Source organism: Vipera berus, assembly GCF_964194415.1.
Source record: "Vipera berus genome assembly, chromosome: 5".
NCBI classification, from domain to species: domain Eukaryota; kingdom Metazoa; phylum Chordata; class Lepidosauria; order Squamata; family Viperidae; genus Vipera; species Vipera berus.
This window is the reverse complement of record NC_138207.1, coordinates 20,238,751-20,253,642: the sequence shown is the minus strand read 5'-3', so window position 1 is coordinate 20,253,642 and position 14,892 is coordinate 20,238,751. Positions and strand designations below refer to the sequence as shown.

Genomic DNA, 14,892 nt, shown 5'->3' with positions numbered 1-14,892 from the left:
CACTTTTTCCAACATCTTTTTTGTAATGTGGTGACCAAAACTGGATAGGGTATTCCAGGTGTGGTCCTACTTAGGATTTATAAAGCAGCACTAATACTCCACGTGATTTTGATTCTATACCTCTGTTTATACAACCAAGGAGATTATTTCTTTTTTAGATGCTGCCACACACTGTTGACTCATGTTTAAGTGATCATCCACTAGGACTCCAAGGTCCCTCTAACAGTTATTGGTTTTGAGCAGGTTTCACTTAATTTATACTTGTACCTTTGTTTTTTCCTGCTTAGGTGTAAAACCTTGCTTTTCTCCACATTAAATTTCATGTTGTTGGGTAGGGCTCATTATTCAAGTCTGTCAAGATTTTTTTTGGATTCTGAGCTTGTCTTCTGGGGTGTTGGTTATTCCTGCCAGCTTAGTGTCATCTGCCAATTTGATGAGCTCCCCTTCAATTCCCTCATCTAAGTCATTTATGAAGATATTAAAGAGTACTGGGTCTAAGATGGAAGCTTGTAGTATCCCACTGCTTACTTCTCTCTATGTAGATGCAGAACCATTAAGGACAACCTGTTGGGTGTGCTTTGTCAGTCAGTTATAAAACCATCTGATGATAATGCTGTCTATCACACATTATTCTAGTTTACCAAGAAGTAGGTTGTAGTTTACTTTGTCAAATGCCTTGCTGAAGTTTAAGTATACTATGTCCAAAACATTTCGTTGGTCTACTAATTTAGTCATTTTGTCAAGAATGAAATAAGATTGGTTTGTCATAATTTGTTTTTAACAAATATGTGTTGGCTATTTTATTTGTTTCTAGATGTTTACAGATCTGGTTTTTTTATTATTTTTTCCAGTATCTTCCCAGATATTGATGTTAGCCTGATTGGTCTGTAGTTTCCTGGGTCTGTTTTTTTTCCCTTTCCTTTCCTTTCCTTTCCTTTCCTTTCCTTTCCTTTCCTTTCCTTTCCTTTCCTTTCCTTTCCTTTCCTTTCCTTTCTTTCTTTTTTTTTGAAGATGGGAATCACATCAGCTCTTTTCCAATACTCTGGTAGTTCCTGGTGCTCCAGGATTTTTGAAAGATATGGTACAATGGTTCTGAGATAACATCTGCTAGCTCTTTCAGAACTCTTGGATGTAATCCATCAGGTCCAGGTGATTTATATTCACCAAAATCAGAGAGGTATTCTCTTACCATTTTCTTAGCGTTAAAAATATTTTATTTTTGGAAATATATCTGAGAAAACAAGTATTGTCAACAGTGTAATTTATTCTCAGTTTGCTGATTGTACCACTATTTATTTTCTAGAACTAGATTTAGAAATGTAAATTGCTTTGACAGCAATTGTAAATTCACTATAGGATCAGAACAATCAACATGGGTGACATTTAACAAAGAGTTACACCTTTCTCTGAAGGTCCTCATGCCAAAGAGAAAAAATACAGTGGGTTTCTTCAGAATACTGAATAAATAATATATGTGGAATGGAGAAAAGATCCCAGTTTTGCAGATGATTCCGGAAACTATTAGTACAATATTTTCCTCCTTTCTCTTTCCTCATTTTAGACACTTATTTGCTATACAGTACTGTACGTTTATGTTTTCTTTGTTACCTTCTGGGAGGAGGCTTCATGTTATTAGAAGCAGAACATCCAGATTCAGACACAGTTTTGTTCCATACAGTATTGTCCTTGTGAACTCTAAAGGCTCCTCCCTCCGTTATGTATTCAAGATGGACAGTGATTAATATTTATATGTTACTTATATGTACAGGTGTAGGTCTATACATATATTGTATATATAGTATGTTTAAATGTGTGTTATGTATGTGTACACTTTGAGGGGAAACAACTAAATTTCATTTTTAACATGTGTCATTGTGCCCACAGTAAAAATGACAATAAAAGTTTATCTATCTATCTATCTATCTATCTATCTATCTATCTATCTATCTATCTATCTATCTATCTATCTATCTATCTATCTATCGCTCCGGTGGTCCACAACTGATTTCTAAAACCAGCAACTTACTTCCCCAATAAGAGGGCTTATTCCATCTGATTCATTTATCCACACTTTCATCCGTTCTCCCCTTACATAGGCTTCATAAGGGGTATTGTTCATGAGATTATTGACAGAAATGGCAGGATCCTTTAAGAAAAGAAATTAAAAATGTTAAACTTTCTAAACCTTTGTATAATTATGCAATTGCTTGTACTCTTGCAGAGGATAGCAGGAGTGCTTTGCTATGCAACAAAGCAGAACAAAGTTGACAAACTCTACTCCTCAGTGATGTCACCCCACCTCCTTTACATGCCCTTATCACTGTAGGACAGGACTTGTAAATTGACATCATTGAACATGCTCTGATCCTGTAAAATACATCTTGTATCTTGCTTTCTGCCACTAAATTGCCAGGTACCATTGGAGAGCAGCTGCTAAGGGACAATTAATATTCTGTTTAATTTTGCCATCTGTTGGATGTTTTTTTTAAAAAAAAAACAAAAATTCTGGAAATGGAATTATGATATCCATTGACTATTGGTTACAGTACAGACAAAGTGGGCAACCTTTCAGAATATTTAATAGTATGGGAAAGTCAAGGACCATCATTAAGGATGAAGATGTAAAACAGTTGAGGCCATGTTGTCAAAGAATTGTTCATTTTTAACTTTTTAAAATTATTGTAATCCTTCCATCACACATTTCTTGTGCTTTTTGTTTTAAAAATCATCTGTAATCCATTGAACAACAAAAACATATAAGTCAAGGAAGGTTTATAGGAAGTTGCAGGGACTAGATAAACAATTACTAGACTCTTCTGTTCCTGAATAAAATAATACTGTTTCATCAGGTTCCCATTACTGTTACTGAAGCAGTTGAGATGAAGAGAAATCTTAGTACAAATAAGGAAGAAAAATTGAGAAGTTTAGAAGTAATAATAGCAAAAACTTAATGTTTCAGGAAAGAGAGGACCCATCCTGCCATCCTTCTGAGGTCAGTAAAATGAGGACCCAGATTGCTGGAGACAGTATGCTGACTCTGTAAACCACTTAGAGAGGGCTGTAAAGCACTGTGAAGTGGTATATAACTGTAAGTGCTATTGCTATATGCAAACAATTGCTGATAAACTATTTCAATAATTGCTTTGCTGTTTAAATTAATCAGAATTACCAATATGATGACATATTTCTGTCCATGGTCATGAAGGTCTTGGACAAATTCAGGGAGGCCTGCAAAGTTTATCTTATCATAAGTGAAATCTTTCTTATCTTCCATGTAGTCAATATCAGTATATTGAACATCCTGGAAAGAAAAATGCAGCCATTGGAAATGTTGAATTTTTACACTATTTCAACACAGGCAGAACTGTGAGGAATCATCATTATCACCAACACCAAGATCATCATAGTCTATATGAAGAATTCCAAGAAAAGCTTAAAGGAAAGAGAATTGATGCTGATGAGTTTTTTTAATGAAGATGAAATAATTGGAAACTTTAATTCTATATCATATCTAAGTCTCCATTGGACAATCCTACCATGAGGGTATATGAAGTATGGTTATTGTTCTACCCATAATATGGCTCATTCTGACAGAGCACAAAGATTCATTTGGTTTCTTGCATTCTGTTAACAATGTTATATTCAGAAAACTATTTTCTTTGAATCTGCAACTCTGACTCATTATACAGTATACCCCCATACTCAATTTTCATTACCATAATAACTTGCTATGTAGCCACACTATTTTTTTCTCTCTAATGTATATAAAAAGTAAAATAGATTGATTTATCCTTTAATATTGCAAAGGAAATTGGTTTCTCCCAACATATCCTTTTAATGGTAGAAAGAAAATGCATAGGTTGTTATCTGATGAAGCTGATGTTTTGGCTAAAGGAACTGTTCCTTTCATTAGCTAAGTTTAATATTCACAGGTGTGACAAAATTCAGCACCTGTTCTCATTTTAATTCTTCAGCCTCCAGAGAGACTTTTTTTAACTAGATTCCCAGCAAGTATAAATTCTTGTAAAATGACATTCTTGATTTTATTCTCTCTATATTGCCTAAACATTGACAGTTTCATTGAAACCCTATCTAACTTTGATCCTTTACTAAACCACCAGGCTTCTAGAAGATATCTGAAGACATATTTCATTTATTTTGATTGAATCCAGATTCAGAATGACTGATGTGGGGATAAAGCACTGTAATTTCTTTAGCCAGTGTGCCCAAAGGTGCTTTTTCATGAGGCAACTGGACTTTCTTGCTTTTCTTTAAAGACATTTCACTTCTTATCCAAGAAGCTTCTTTAGCTCTGACTGGATGGTGGGGAATGGAAGGATTTATACTCCTTGCAGACAGCTGGTCATTTGCATTCTTTTAGAGCAGGGGTCTTCAAACTTGGCCCTTTTATGACTTGTGGTTGAGGAATTCTGGGAGTTGAAGTCCACAAGTCATAAAATGACCATGTTTGCACCTGAGTAGTGCAAATGGGTGTGAAGCCTTCTTGGAACTGCTGAAAGGACTGTCTTGTAGACTGGAGATAGATGATGCCATATCCCTCCCCCTCTGTTGAGAGAGGCTGATCAGTTTTGACATAGATGGCCTCTTTGACCCCTCTTTCAAACCAGCAGTTCTATCTGTCCAAAATGTGGACTTTGCTGTCTTTAAAAGCGTGACTTTGGTCTTTTAAATGCAGATGGACTGCTGAATCTTGTCCTGATGGGTTTGTTCTCCAATTTTGTGCCATGCTTTTATGAAGTGGTTGTTTTGTTTCCCCAATATACAGATCCGCATATGGTTCACTGCATTATACTGCATATACCACCTTTCTCAGTTTGTGTCTGGGTGTTTGATTTCCTGCACTTGACACTAATAAAATTTAAATCAAATACAAAATATATTTATAGTCCTAAAATAGATTTGCATTTTAGTTATTATTATTTTTTAAAAAAATCCAGCTAGCCCAAACCAGGAAATAAAGAATATTAAATCCTAACCCCATCCACTTTGTAAATCAACACATTCATTGTGACCTTCTATTTTCTACCCCCCCTGCCCCCCCCCAAAAAAGTGAAGTTTATCCTCTAATCCAAAATTTATCCATCCCTGGATTACAACTTCCCTTCCTTACTTGGTCTTGTTTTCCCAAAGCATGAAGTTGTCATTGAATTATGACAAAATTAAAACAATGACATTAAAACTTCCCACATAATTCATGGTTTCTTTTTCCATTAGAGTAACAAATAAAAGAGACTATCCATGGATTATGCATATCGTAACAAATTGAGATCTCATAATAAAAATAGCAAAAGTCCTAGACATATGTAAGAATGGGACTTTAATTTGGTTAAAACGGAATTTATTAAATGAGCATGGATTTGCTTACTATGCTCATGCTTCAAGGGAAACTAGCCATCAAATTCTACCATCAATACTATGAATCCTTCAAGAATTGTACCCTTCTACTGAACACAGTAGCACAGTCAAATGGTATTTGAGTCTTCAAAATAACTGATTTTTCCCTCCAATCAATAATGTATTGATTTATTAATTAAAATGTGTATAAAGGTAAAGGTAAAGGTAAAGGTTCCCCCGCACATGCGTGCTAGTCGTTTCCGACTCTAGGGGCCGGTGCTCATCTCCGTTTCAAAGCCGAAGAGCCAGCGCTTGTCCGAGGACGCCTCCGGGGTCATGTGGCCAGCATGACTAGACGCCAAAGGCACACAGAGCGCTGTTACCTTCCCACCGTAGTGGTCCCACCCAATTTTCACAGAGTGACTGCATTCCTTCTCCACCCATACATTTTTACTTACATAAGGTATTCCAGCTGCACGATTCCTTTCCACTACAGCTTTCACATCATTTAGATCAGTGTAATTCCATCGACAGATATGGAAACCGAGATTCCAATAGGAAGGCATCCATGGAAGCCCTATCAACTTTAGAATTAAAATACAAAACAAAATTTAAAGGGGAGCATTTCCTTTTGCACTGTATAATTTATAGAATAGGATAATATTTTCTTGAAATGTAGGCAAAGAGGAAGTCTACTGAAATCTCTGTACCATCATGTTACTACACAAGTCATATTCATATTGATATAGTTATCTATCAAAAATGTAACACAGTTTTAATATGCCATGAGAATGCAGAAGAAATTTAGATTCTGGCTTTACTGTATTTCCAATGCCTGAACCTAGGAATACATGAGTTAGTATCAATGTTTGGTAGTACTTTGGAGTTGCATGAATTTGAACAGCAGCAGCAAAACTAGCAATAGAAATCTTCCTCCAGATAATTCAAAACTACTAATTAAGGATTTTGATGAACTTGTAAGAGGGAATGGAATATTTGGAAGAGAGTTACATATTTTTGACATGTAAGATTTGAAGGCCAGAATTATTTTTATCTAATTCTGAGAGATATTCATAGGGCAGTGACAACGGGGGGAGGGGGAGGGCTTTGTCATTTCTGCTTGTGTATCTGGTATGTCTTTCCTAAAATAAATAATGTCTATGAATATTTCCTGTTGTTAGTTCAATAAAAGATAACTATAACATGCTCGGCAAAATCCTTTAAACTTAGCTGGATTGTTATGATTAAATTTCAGGCTGTTATGGTTATATCTAGAATGAAGACATAAAATCATACAATACTAGTCCTAACAACTAACTATGGTATTTGTAATGTATTGGGATTTTTACTTGAACTGATTCACGTATCTGTTTGAATGCTGCTTAAGGTTGCTCAATGGTGTGTCTGTGTAACGGTCACTGACTAAGCCAGACTTGCTCTCTCCAAGAAGATCATTGGCTGATTTGGGGCGGGAATGGGTTACTTTAAACCTATTGGCTGCCGCCTAGTGGCCAACCATATAAGTAGCTGTGCAGCAGCCTCTTTTTCAGTTCTGTTCCTGTTTGCCTCAATAAAGCATGTTCCTTTTTGCTATCTTCCGTCTCGCTTATTGCCTGCAAAGAACTGGCTACACAACAGCATTGTTACTAACTTTGATTTTAGGTTTAGTTGAAGTGACTTGGACATTATGACTATATACAAGGATATTTTATAAATCCTTTAATATAAACTGATCTGACAATTTCACTCTTCTTCTGGAATTTGTCTCTTACTACTAAATAGAAACAGAGCAGAAAGGACTATACAGATGGTATTTTCATTTAACGGTGCTCCCTTCTAGAATAGCTTCTCAAGAAAAGCAGATCTCCTCTTACCATGATGAACAACATATAGAGTTATTTCATCATGATTTTGGCTTGCTTAAAGGTTGTGCTTAAAAAAAGCTATTTTTATGTAAATACTTTTGAATATTTACCATACAAGTGGTAGGCTATAGATTAATCATTATACAGGTAGTCCTTGACTTACAACTATTTGTTTAGTGATGTTCAAAGTTACAGTGTCACAGAAAAAAAAGTGATTTATGATTGTTCACTATTAACACTCTTGGTGACATGATCAGTTTTTTGGCAACTGGCATGTATTTATAATGGTTGCAGTGCCCCAGGATCATGGGATCACCCCTTGTGACCTTCTGACAAGCAAAGTCAATGGGGAAAAAAAACAGATTTACTTAAGAACAGTAACAGTTGCAGTCATTCACTTAATCACTGAAAGAAAGCTTGTAAAATGAGACAAAATTTACTTAACAACTATCTTGCTTAGCAATGGAAATTTGGGACTCAGTTGTGGTCATAAGTCAAGGAGTACCTATATAGCAAAGGGAGGTATAAATCATCTTAATTTAATAGAGTGCTATATAACATATTATTTACTGCATCTTCTGTCCACCTTTTCAAGTTCAACAGAAAAGCTAACGGCATTTAATGTACACAGAATAAAATGATTTGCAAAATCATTTTGGCAAGAAATAATAGGTGCAATAAATAATATTGCCTCAGATTGCCCAAGGATCTGCTGATACAATTTTACAGAAGAATTATTGAGTCTGTCATTTGTACCTCAATATCTGTCTGGTTTGGCACAGCAACCAAACAGGACAGATATAGACTTCAACAGAAAGTTAGGACTGCAGAAAAAACAATCACAATCAGCCTGCCTTCCATTGAGGATCTGTGTACTGCAAGAACCAGAAAGAGGGATGAGAAAATATCTACATACTCTCACATCCTGGACATAATCTATTTCAACTTCTCCCCTAAGGACGCCACTATAGAGCATTGCACACCAAAACAACCAGACATAAAGATAGTTTTTTTTTTTCCTCCATGCTATCCCTCTGCTGAACGCTTAATTCCCACAACTATGTCTCATTTCTCAACTTTTCTTCTTTCCTGCTATCTTCTCCTGTTTGATTCTTTTGATTTATCAATTGTTGTTTGTAACTTATGATAAAAGACTGTAATTGTGATTTATGACCTATGACCTATTACTTGTTGTTTATATGTATACTGTGAACCAAGGCACCAGAGACAAATTCTTTGTGTGTCTCATCAAATTTGGCCAATAAAGAATTCTATTCTGTGCTGTGCTGTGCTGTGCTGTGCTGTGCTGTGCTGTGCTGTGCTGTGCTGTGCTGTGCTGTGCTGTGCTGTCCTGTCCTGTCCTGTCCTATCCTATCCTATCCTATCCTATCCTATCCTATCCTATCCTATCCTATCCTATCCTATCCTATCCTATCCTATCCTATCCTATCCTATCCTATACTATACTATACTATACTATACTAATACTATACTATACTATACTATTACTATACTATACTATACTATACTATACTATACTATACTATACTATACTATACTATACTATACTATACTATACTATACTATACTATACTATACTATACTATACTATACTCTAAGATCCATGATACATATTGGTACTGAAAGTTGCAAAAGTAGTAGTAGTTTACCTTTAAGAATATCTTATACAAGTGTGTTAAAATAATGAGATGACAGATCATCAAGGACCAAGTAGAAACATTACAGAAAAACATACCAATAGATATTCTTGGACTACTTGCTCTGGAGTATTTCCTAAGAAGACGTAGAAATCTAAAATTCCACCAATTGTTCTGTATGTTACAGCAGGAGCAGGTTGAAGAGCAAAATCTGTCAGGCGAAATTCTTAAAATTAATTAAGACTTAAATACAAGAATATTGTCTTTATTTTTACTCCTAAATTATTGTGGAAATTTAATATATGAATGAATAGGAATCTTCCCAGAATTAACATGTGCCTTTCAAAGTTTTTGCATATTTCAGTTTTCCGTTGGAATTCTCAGTTGTAAGAAGAATCCCAATATACTTTTAACGGTCTAACAAATTTTGCACTAAACCAGGTTTTCTAGATCTCTTCAAGGTACTACAAATCTACAGATGTTAATATCTTGATTGTAAAAACTATATTAAAAACTAAAAAGTTTTGCTAGAATTGTCCATGTAGATGATGACATCTTATAAAAGTTATTACTCTGCTGTGGACTTTGAAATTTTTCATATAGATCTTTAGCTTGCTTTCTTTTAGTTGGAAAATAGAGATTCTTGTCAAATTTTTTGCCCAGTTAGCTAACCCTCCTACTACATTTTTCTTATCTTCCTCTAAATTTTTAATTGTCTTAAAATAATCAGATAGGATTTTCCCTTCTTCTGTAGCAACTTCTAGTCTGATTGCAGGCCTGAATCCTCAATATAATAATTGCATACATTACATTTCCATTATACAACATAAAGCTAATAGAAATATTGATCCTGATACTAGTTGTTTTAATATAGAGAATGGCATTTCAATGAATGAGCTGAGATTTTGATAAGAATTATTTGAGTTACTAGGAACAGTTATCCATTATAGCTATATTTATCCTCAATAGAATTTTATAATTTATATCTAGCATATAAGGTTCAGCTTCTTAACAAATTAAAATGGATTTACATTTCTCACTCCAAGAAGTTTTTTCTCGCCTATTAGGCCTAAGCATGAAACCACACTGAAGTTGACTAATCAACTATTATTTATATTTATTTATTTAAATCTATTATACCTACCTATTCCAGTTGACTTTGAGTGGCTATAATAATCTCTGATCTATATTCTCTGAAACCTATTAAACAGCAGTCCAAAACTATTCTTAATTGCTCCTTGAGAATCTCATAAAGATTGAAAGTTTAGGGAGATTAAGTGATTTAAAGATGGAAATTACTGTATGTTGAGGATTTCAATTTAACCATATAGACATAGGTCAATCAACTTCTAACATCTGTAAAAAATACTTTAAAGAACATTGTTTAACTGTAAAACTTCACTGAAAACACTTTTCAGTAGAGCTGCATAGAAACACATCTGGAAGAAAAACAACATAGAAACAATATGGAATTCCTCATAAATATTTATGCTGCCTTGGTAGAATGCTTTCAAATGGACCTAGTGTGATTTGAGAAGGAAAAACAGTAATCTTATATTTGCTAACCTACCATGACATTGCCTCAACAAGATTAAGGATTTAATTTTGAATAGATAGGATCACACTGTTACACAATTAGATTCTCACTATTGTTAGTTAGAACAATGTAATTGGAATACAATTTCCTCAGAATAAATGTATTGGATGAAAAATCTATAGTATAAGATATATCTGCTGATTACCTCTTGTGCATTTGTCATATAAATACCTGTGTAGAAAATTATTTAAGAAAGCCATATGATTTTTATCAATATCATAAATCATTTCCTTACCCATGGCATTACTGTTCATAAGGAATACTCCAAATGAATGTCCACTCTTATCTTCCAGACATAAGAAGAAAGTCTGAGCACCATACAGGTTGCTCATATCCTTTGAAAGAAATAACAACAAAACATGAATACTGAAGTCCTAAGTGTTGAAATGGCCTTTAATTTGAGTGAAGAACCACACAGCATATGTCCTTGAATTTAGACCATAGATAATGACATTCAGTGTTTTCAAGTGTGTATTGTTAATCTGATTCTTGCACTACTGTCTAAATCAGTGGATCTACTGGTTCTATAACAATATAATTTATGCAGGCACTTGACATAAGACTGTCTCTGAAGATATATACAAGTGTATGTACTGACTTCCTTATCATTCAGCCCTTGCTCTGATGATGTCAACAGCTTGTTGACGAAAGCTCAGCAATAAAGAAGAATTTTCTCTTATATCCCGGAGTTCATCGTTTTTGTTTTTACTAACTTCAAATGTCTACACCCAGGATTCCAGTTTTTAAATTTATTATGTGTGTGTGTGTGTGTGTGTGTGTGTGTGTGTGTGTGTGTGTGTGTATATATGTATGTTAAATGCTTGTTAACTATTTAGATTACCTTGCTAGGCCCCACACATGGGACAAATCTTTATTTCCTGTTTCAGCCTAACCGAAGGCCATCGACAGGCAGTAGTCACAACAGTGACAGCTCATATTTGTGTAATTTTTTTTAGATTGCTAACAAAGAATTAAAGGGAGACTGATATGCATTTCAAACTTATTTGTTTTCATCAGTCAGCCATACCCTTCTGAGATTCGAACCTGGGCTGATTGCACATTAGGCAGTTGTTTTTACCTCTAGGCCACAAGCTCTATCTCACTTTGTTAGCTGAGAAGCAAGGGAGATATGTGTTAAATGCTTGTTAACTATTTAGATTACCTTGCTAGGCCCCACACATGGGACAAATCTTTATTTCCTGTTTCAGCCTAACCGAAGGCCATCGACAGGCAGTAGTCACAACAGTGACAGCTCATATTTGTGTAATTTTTTTTAGATTGCTATACACACACACACACACACACACACATTTGTATATGTTTCTGTATTATTTTTACTTATTCTGGGAGTGGGGGAGGTGTAATTTAATTTAATGTGCTACAAGCTCTATTGGGAAAACTCTTTTTGAAGACCAGATTGCAAAGTAAGAAAGTAAAAGAAAATTAAAATACACAATATTTATCTTTATCCAAATTTGAAAAAATCTGGGACAGAACCTAGAACTATATCCTTATAATTCCTCCTCCTCCTCCTCTTCCTCCTCCTCCTCCTCCTCCTCCTCACTTTTATACTCCACACCACCACCACTGGTTCTTATATTGTAATGTTTTTGCACCAAAGGATTGCAAAAAACATTACAATATAAGAGAAGTCATTGGGATACAGATAGTCCTCAATTTACAACTATTCATTTAGTGGCCATTGAAAGTTACAATGCCACCAAAAAATACAACTGTTTTTTACACTCTTGCAGCATTTCCATATACATGTGAACAAAATTGAACGTTTGACAACTGACATGTATTTATGACAATTGCAGTCGCCTTTTGTGACTTTCTGAAAGCAAAATCAATGGGAAAGCCAAATTCACTTAACAACCATGTTAAGAACATAACAACTGCACTTAACAATATGGCAAGAAAAGTCATGAAAGGGGGCAAAATTCATAATTATCTTGCTTAGCAAAATAAAAGTTGGCCTCAACTGTGGTCATAATTTGAGGATTACCTGTATTTCTAACAAGCGAGCTGTGCTTTCTTCCTTTGTTCTCCTTTATGCCTTGCCTGAATTTTAAATATCATGTAATGCTGTCCTATCATTTTATTCACAGAAATGTCAGAATCACACTTCTAGTGAAAAATGGAATTACAGTTCAAAAATATGTATTATTATTTCATTGATACAGAATCTATTACATTTCATTTATTTTAATGCTTTAGAGTCCAGCACCAAACCATATGCAGAATGAGAAGAAGACACTTACCCCATTAGGAAAAGCATCCCGGGTAAAGATAGGCCATGTTTTCCAGTTAAAATCATGCCGATATTGTCTGTGCACATGTTCTCCTATGCCATAAACATTCCAGCTAGGCACTCTAATGGAAAGCTGCAAGAACTGGTCCGCATATATGAGAGGTCCTATACTGGTGTTGAAGCTGTTTGAATTATCAAAGGTATTATGCTTTTCATAAACTTGGACTTTTTAAAAAAATGCATTCAATTCACATTGTATTCATACTAAGCATTCCTTGTGAAGAAAAACAAAAACAAAGGCTAAGCAAAAGACCAGCATTTGTCTATAGTGACATAAAAGCTCAAAATTGGGTCACCAGAAAGAGCTATAGTCACCAAGACAGGACACTACAGGACACCGGAAACATTTGGAAGAATAGATAATGGGTCTTTATTCCTTAACAGGCATTGCTCACTTTCTTGACTGCTGCTGATGTATTGTTTTAATTATCCCATTTCAATATTGTGATAAGGACATTACATAAATAAATGATGGCAGTCAAACTTCCCAGAAGGATGATTATTTCTGATTCTTGCCTAAGTGTGTAGCAACAATGAATATGCTACTGAATGCACTTACATTTCATGTTGAACAACAGAGCTACAGATAACAAAATCTGGTATGAAAAGTGCAAAAACATTTTCTGATTTAGAGTCTTTTCTTAGGACCTTGTTGAACATTCAAGCATCCTATGGTCTATGAGATGTTTTCTATTACAGATGTGTGCAGTTCAAATAACTGCATTTACTGTCTTTTTTTTAAAGTGTTTGAAAATTAATTGTCAAAGTATTAGTAACAGTTCTCAAAGTGTAGTATGGGTACCTCTGAGAGTTCCTGAGACCCTTTCAGAGAGTCTGTAAAGATAAAAATAATCCCTCGATGTTAATTTATAATACAGTAAATATTGACAGATGTAGCCCACATAAACCAAAGTTGTTTGAGATTCTCAATCATTTTTAAGAATGTAAAAGGAGCCTGAGATTTGAGAATTGCTATATAATTAATCTTTGGGTGGAGAAGTGGTTGAACAATTATAAATTACCTATAAAAAAAGCTCAGAAAGATAACTTACAGGACTTTGTTATTGCTATTCCTGATCACACTGATTCCAAAAGGATTTTCTTTGACTTCTATTTGATACATTAAATTGGTTGCTTTAGAACCTTGAAAAGGTTGAATGTTTTCATGTGGGACTTCATATCTATCTTTGTTGGCAGGATCTGTAATCTGTTAAAAGCAATCAGCAACATAAAGTTTAAAATAAAATAAACTTTAACATAGTGAATGCACAACTTTCCCTCATTTTAAAGATTCTTAATTGGTGAAACCTGGGTCAGATTTAATAAATGCAATTAATTATATTAGTCTTGTAATAAAAAAATAAGGACCCAACATCAAACCCCAACCCACTTATATTTTTTAGTTCAAATAAGATGCCAGAAAGCAACTATTCTTTAAGCGTCCTCAGATGTAGATAATATAGCTGTCATGGTTCTGACAGATGAAACTTCAAAAAACTTTGAGGCATTGTTTGCCTTAAAAAAAATCTTTATTCAAGTAGCATGGCATCGGCACATACATGGTCAATGCCAAAATCTGAATTCTCCTCCCCTAAATACATAGTATCAAAGCACAATTCCCTCCTCTAATTAACAGTCATAAGTCACATTCTCCAATTAGTTTGAAATGCAGACCTTCCCTCCAGTTCTCCAACTGGCCACTTCTTATCATCTCTTATTTCAAACAACCTTGAAAAACACTCTACTAAGATGTTGTTATGTGTAACTAATTCCCATGCACATTCTTCCTCCCCCCCCAGCATCATCTAATTCTAACTCTAAAAGTAACGCACATTAAGGGGAAATTGGCTGCATCTTCATATATTGTCAAAGCAAGAACATCCGATGTTAGCAGCATTGACAATAGCAAGCACTAATATGATAAGTAAAAGCTTTAGACAAATTCTAGGGCCCTTCTTTCAAATGTAAGGGATGAATATAAAGGATGTATAGCTTCATCTTCCACATCTCCTATTATTTATTTTAATTATTAATCTAACTACTCAATAAAGCTATAGAATTCCCATAATTGATTAGATTGAGGAGTTGTCTATAGACAACAAA

The 14,892-nt window shown here is 34.6% G+C and overlaps 1 protein-coding gene across 1 annotated transcript in view; it reads right to left on the bottom strand.

Annotated features, from left to right (window-relative positions):
- The window catches only part of SI (sucrase-isomaltase), a 125,835-nt gene that overhangs the window by 79,355 nt on the left and 31,588 nt on the right, over nt 1–14,892 (bottom strand). Inside the window, exons 6-12 of the mRNA XM_081329516.1 lie at nt 13,842–13,996; nt 12,740–12,911; nt 10,711–10,810; nt 8,977–9,089; nt 5,814–5,939; nt 3,170–3,301; nt 2,027–2,146 (exon numbers count right to left, since the gene is read on the bottom strand). Of these exons, the coding sequence (XP_081185642.1) occupies nt 2,027–2,146; nt 3,170–3,301; nt 5,814–5,939; nt 8,977–9,089; nt 10,711–10,810; nt 12,740–12,911; nt 13,842–13,996 (918 nt within the window). The remainder of the gene's footprint in view (nt 1–2,026; nt 2,147–3,169; nt 3,302–5,813; nt 5,940–8,976; nt 9,090–10,710; nt 10,811–12,739; nt 12,912–13,841; nt 13,997–14,892) is intronic.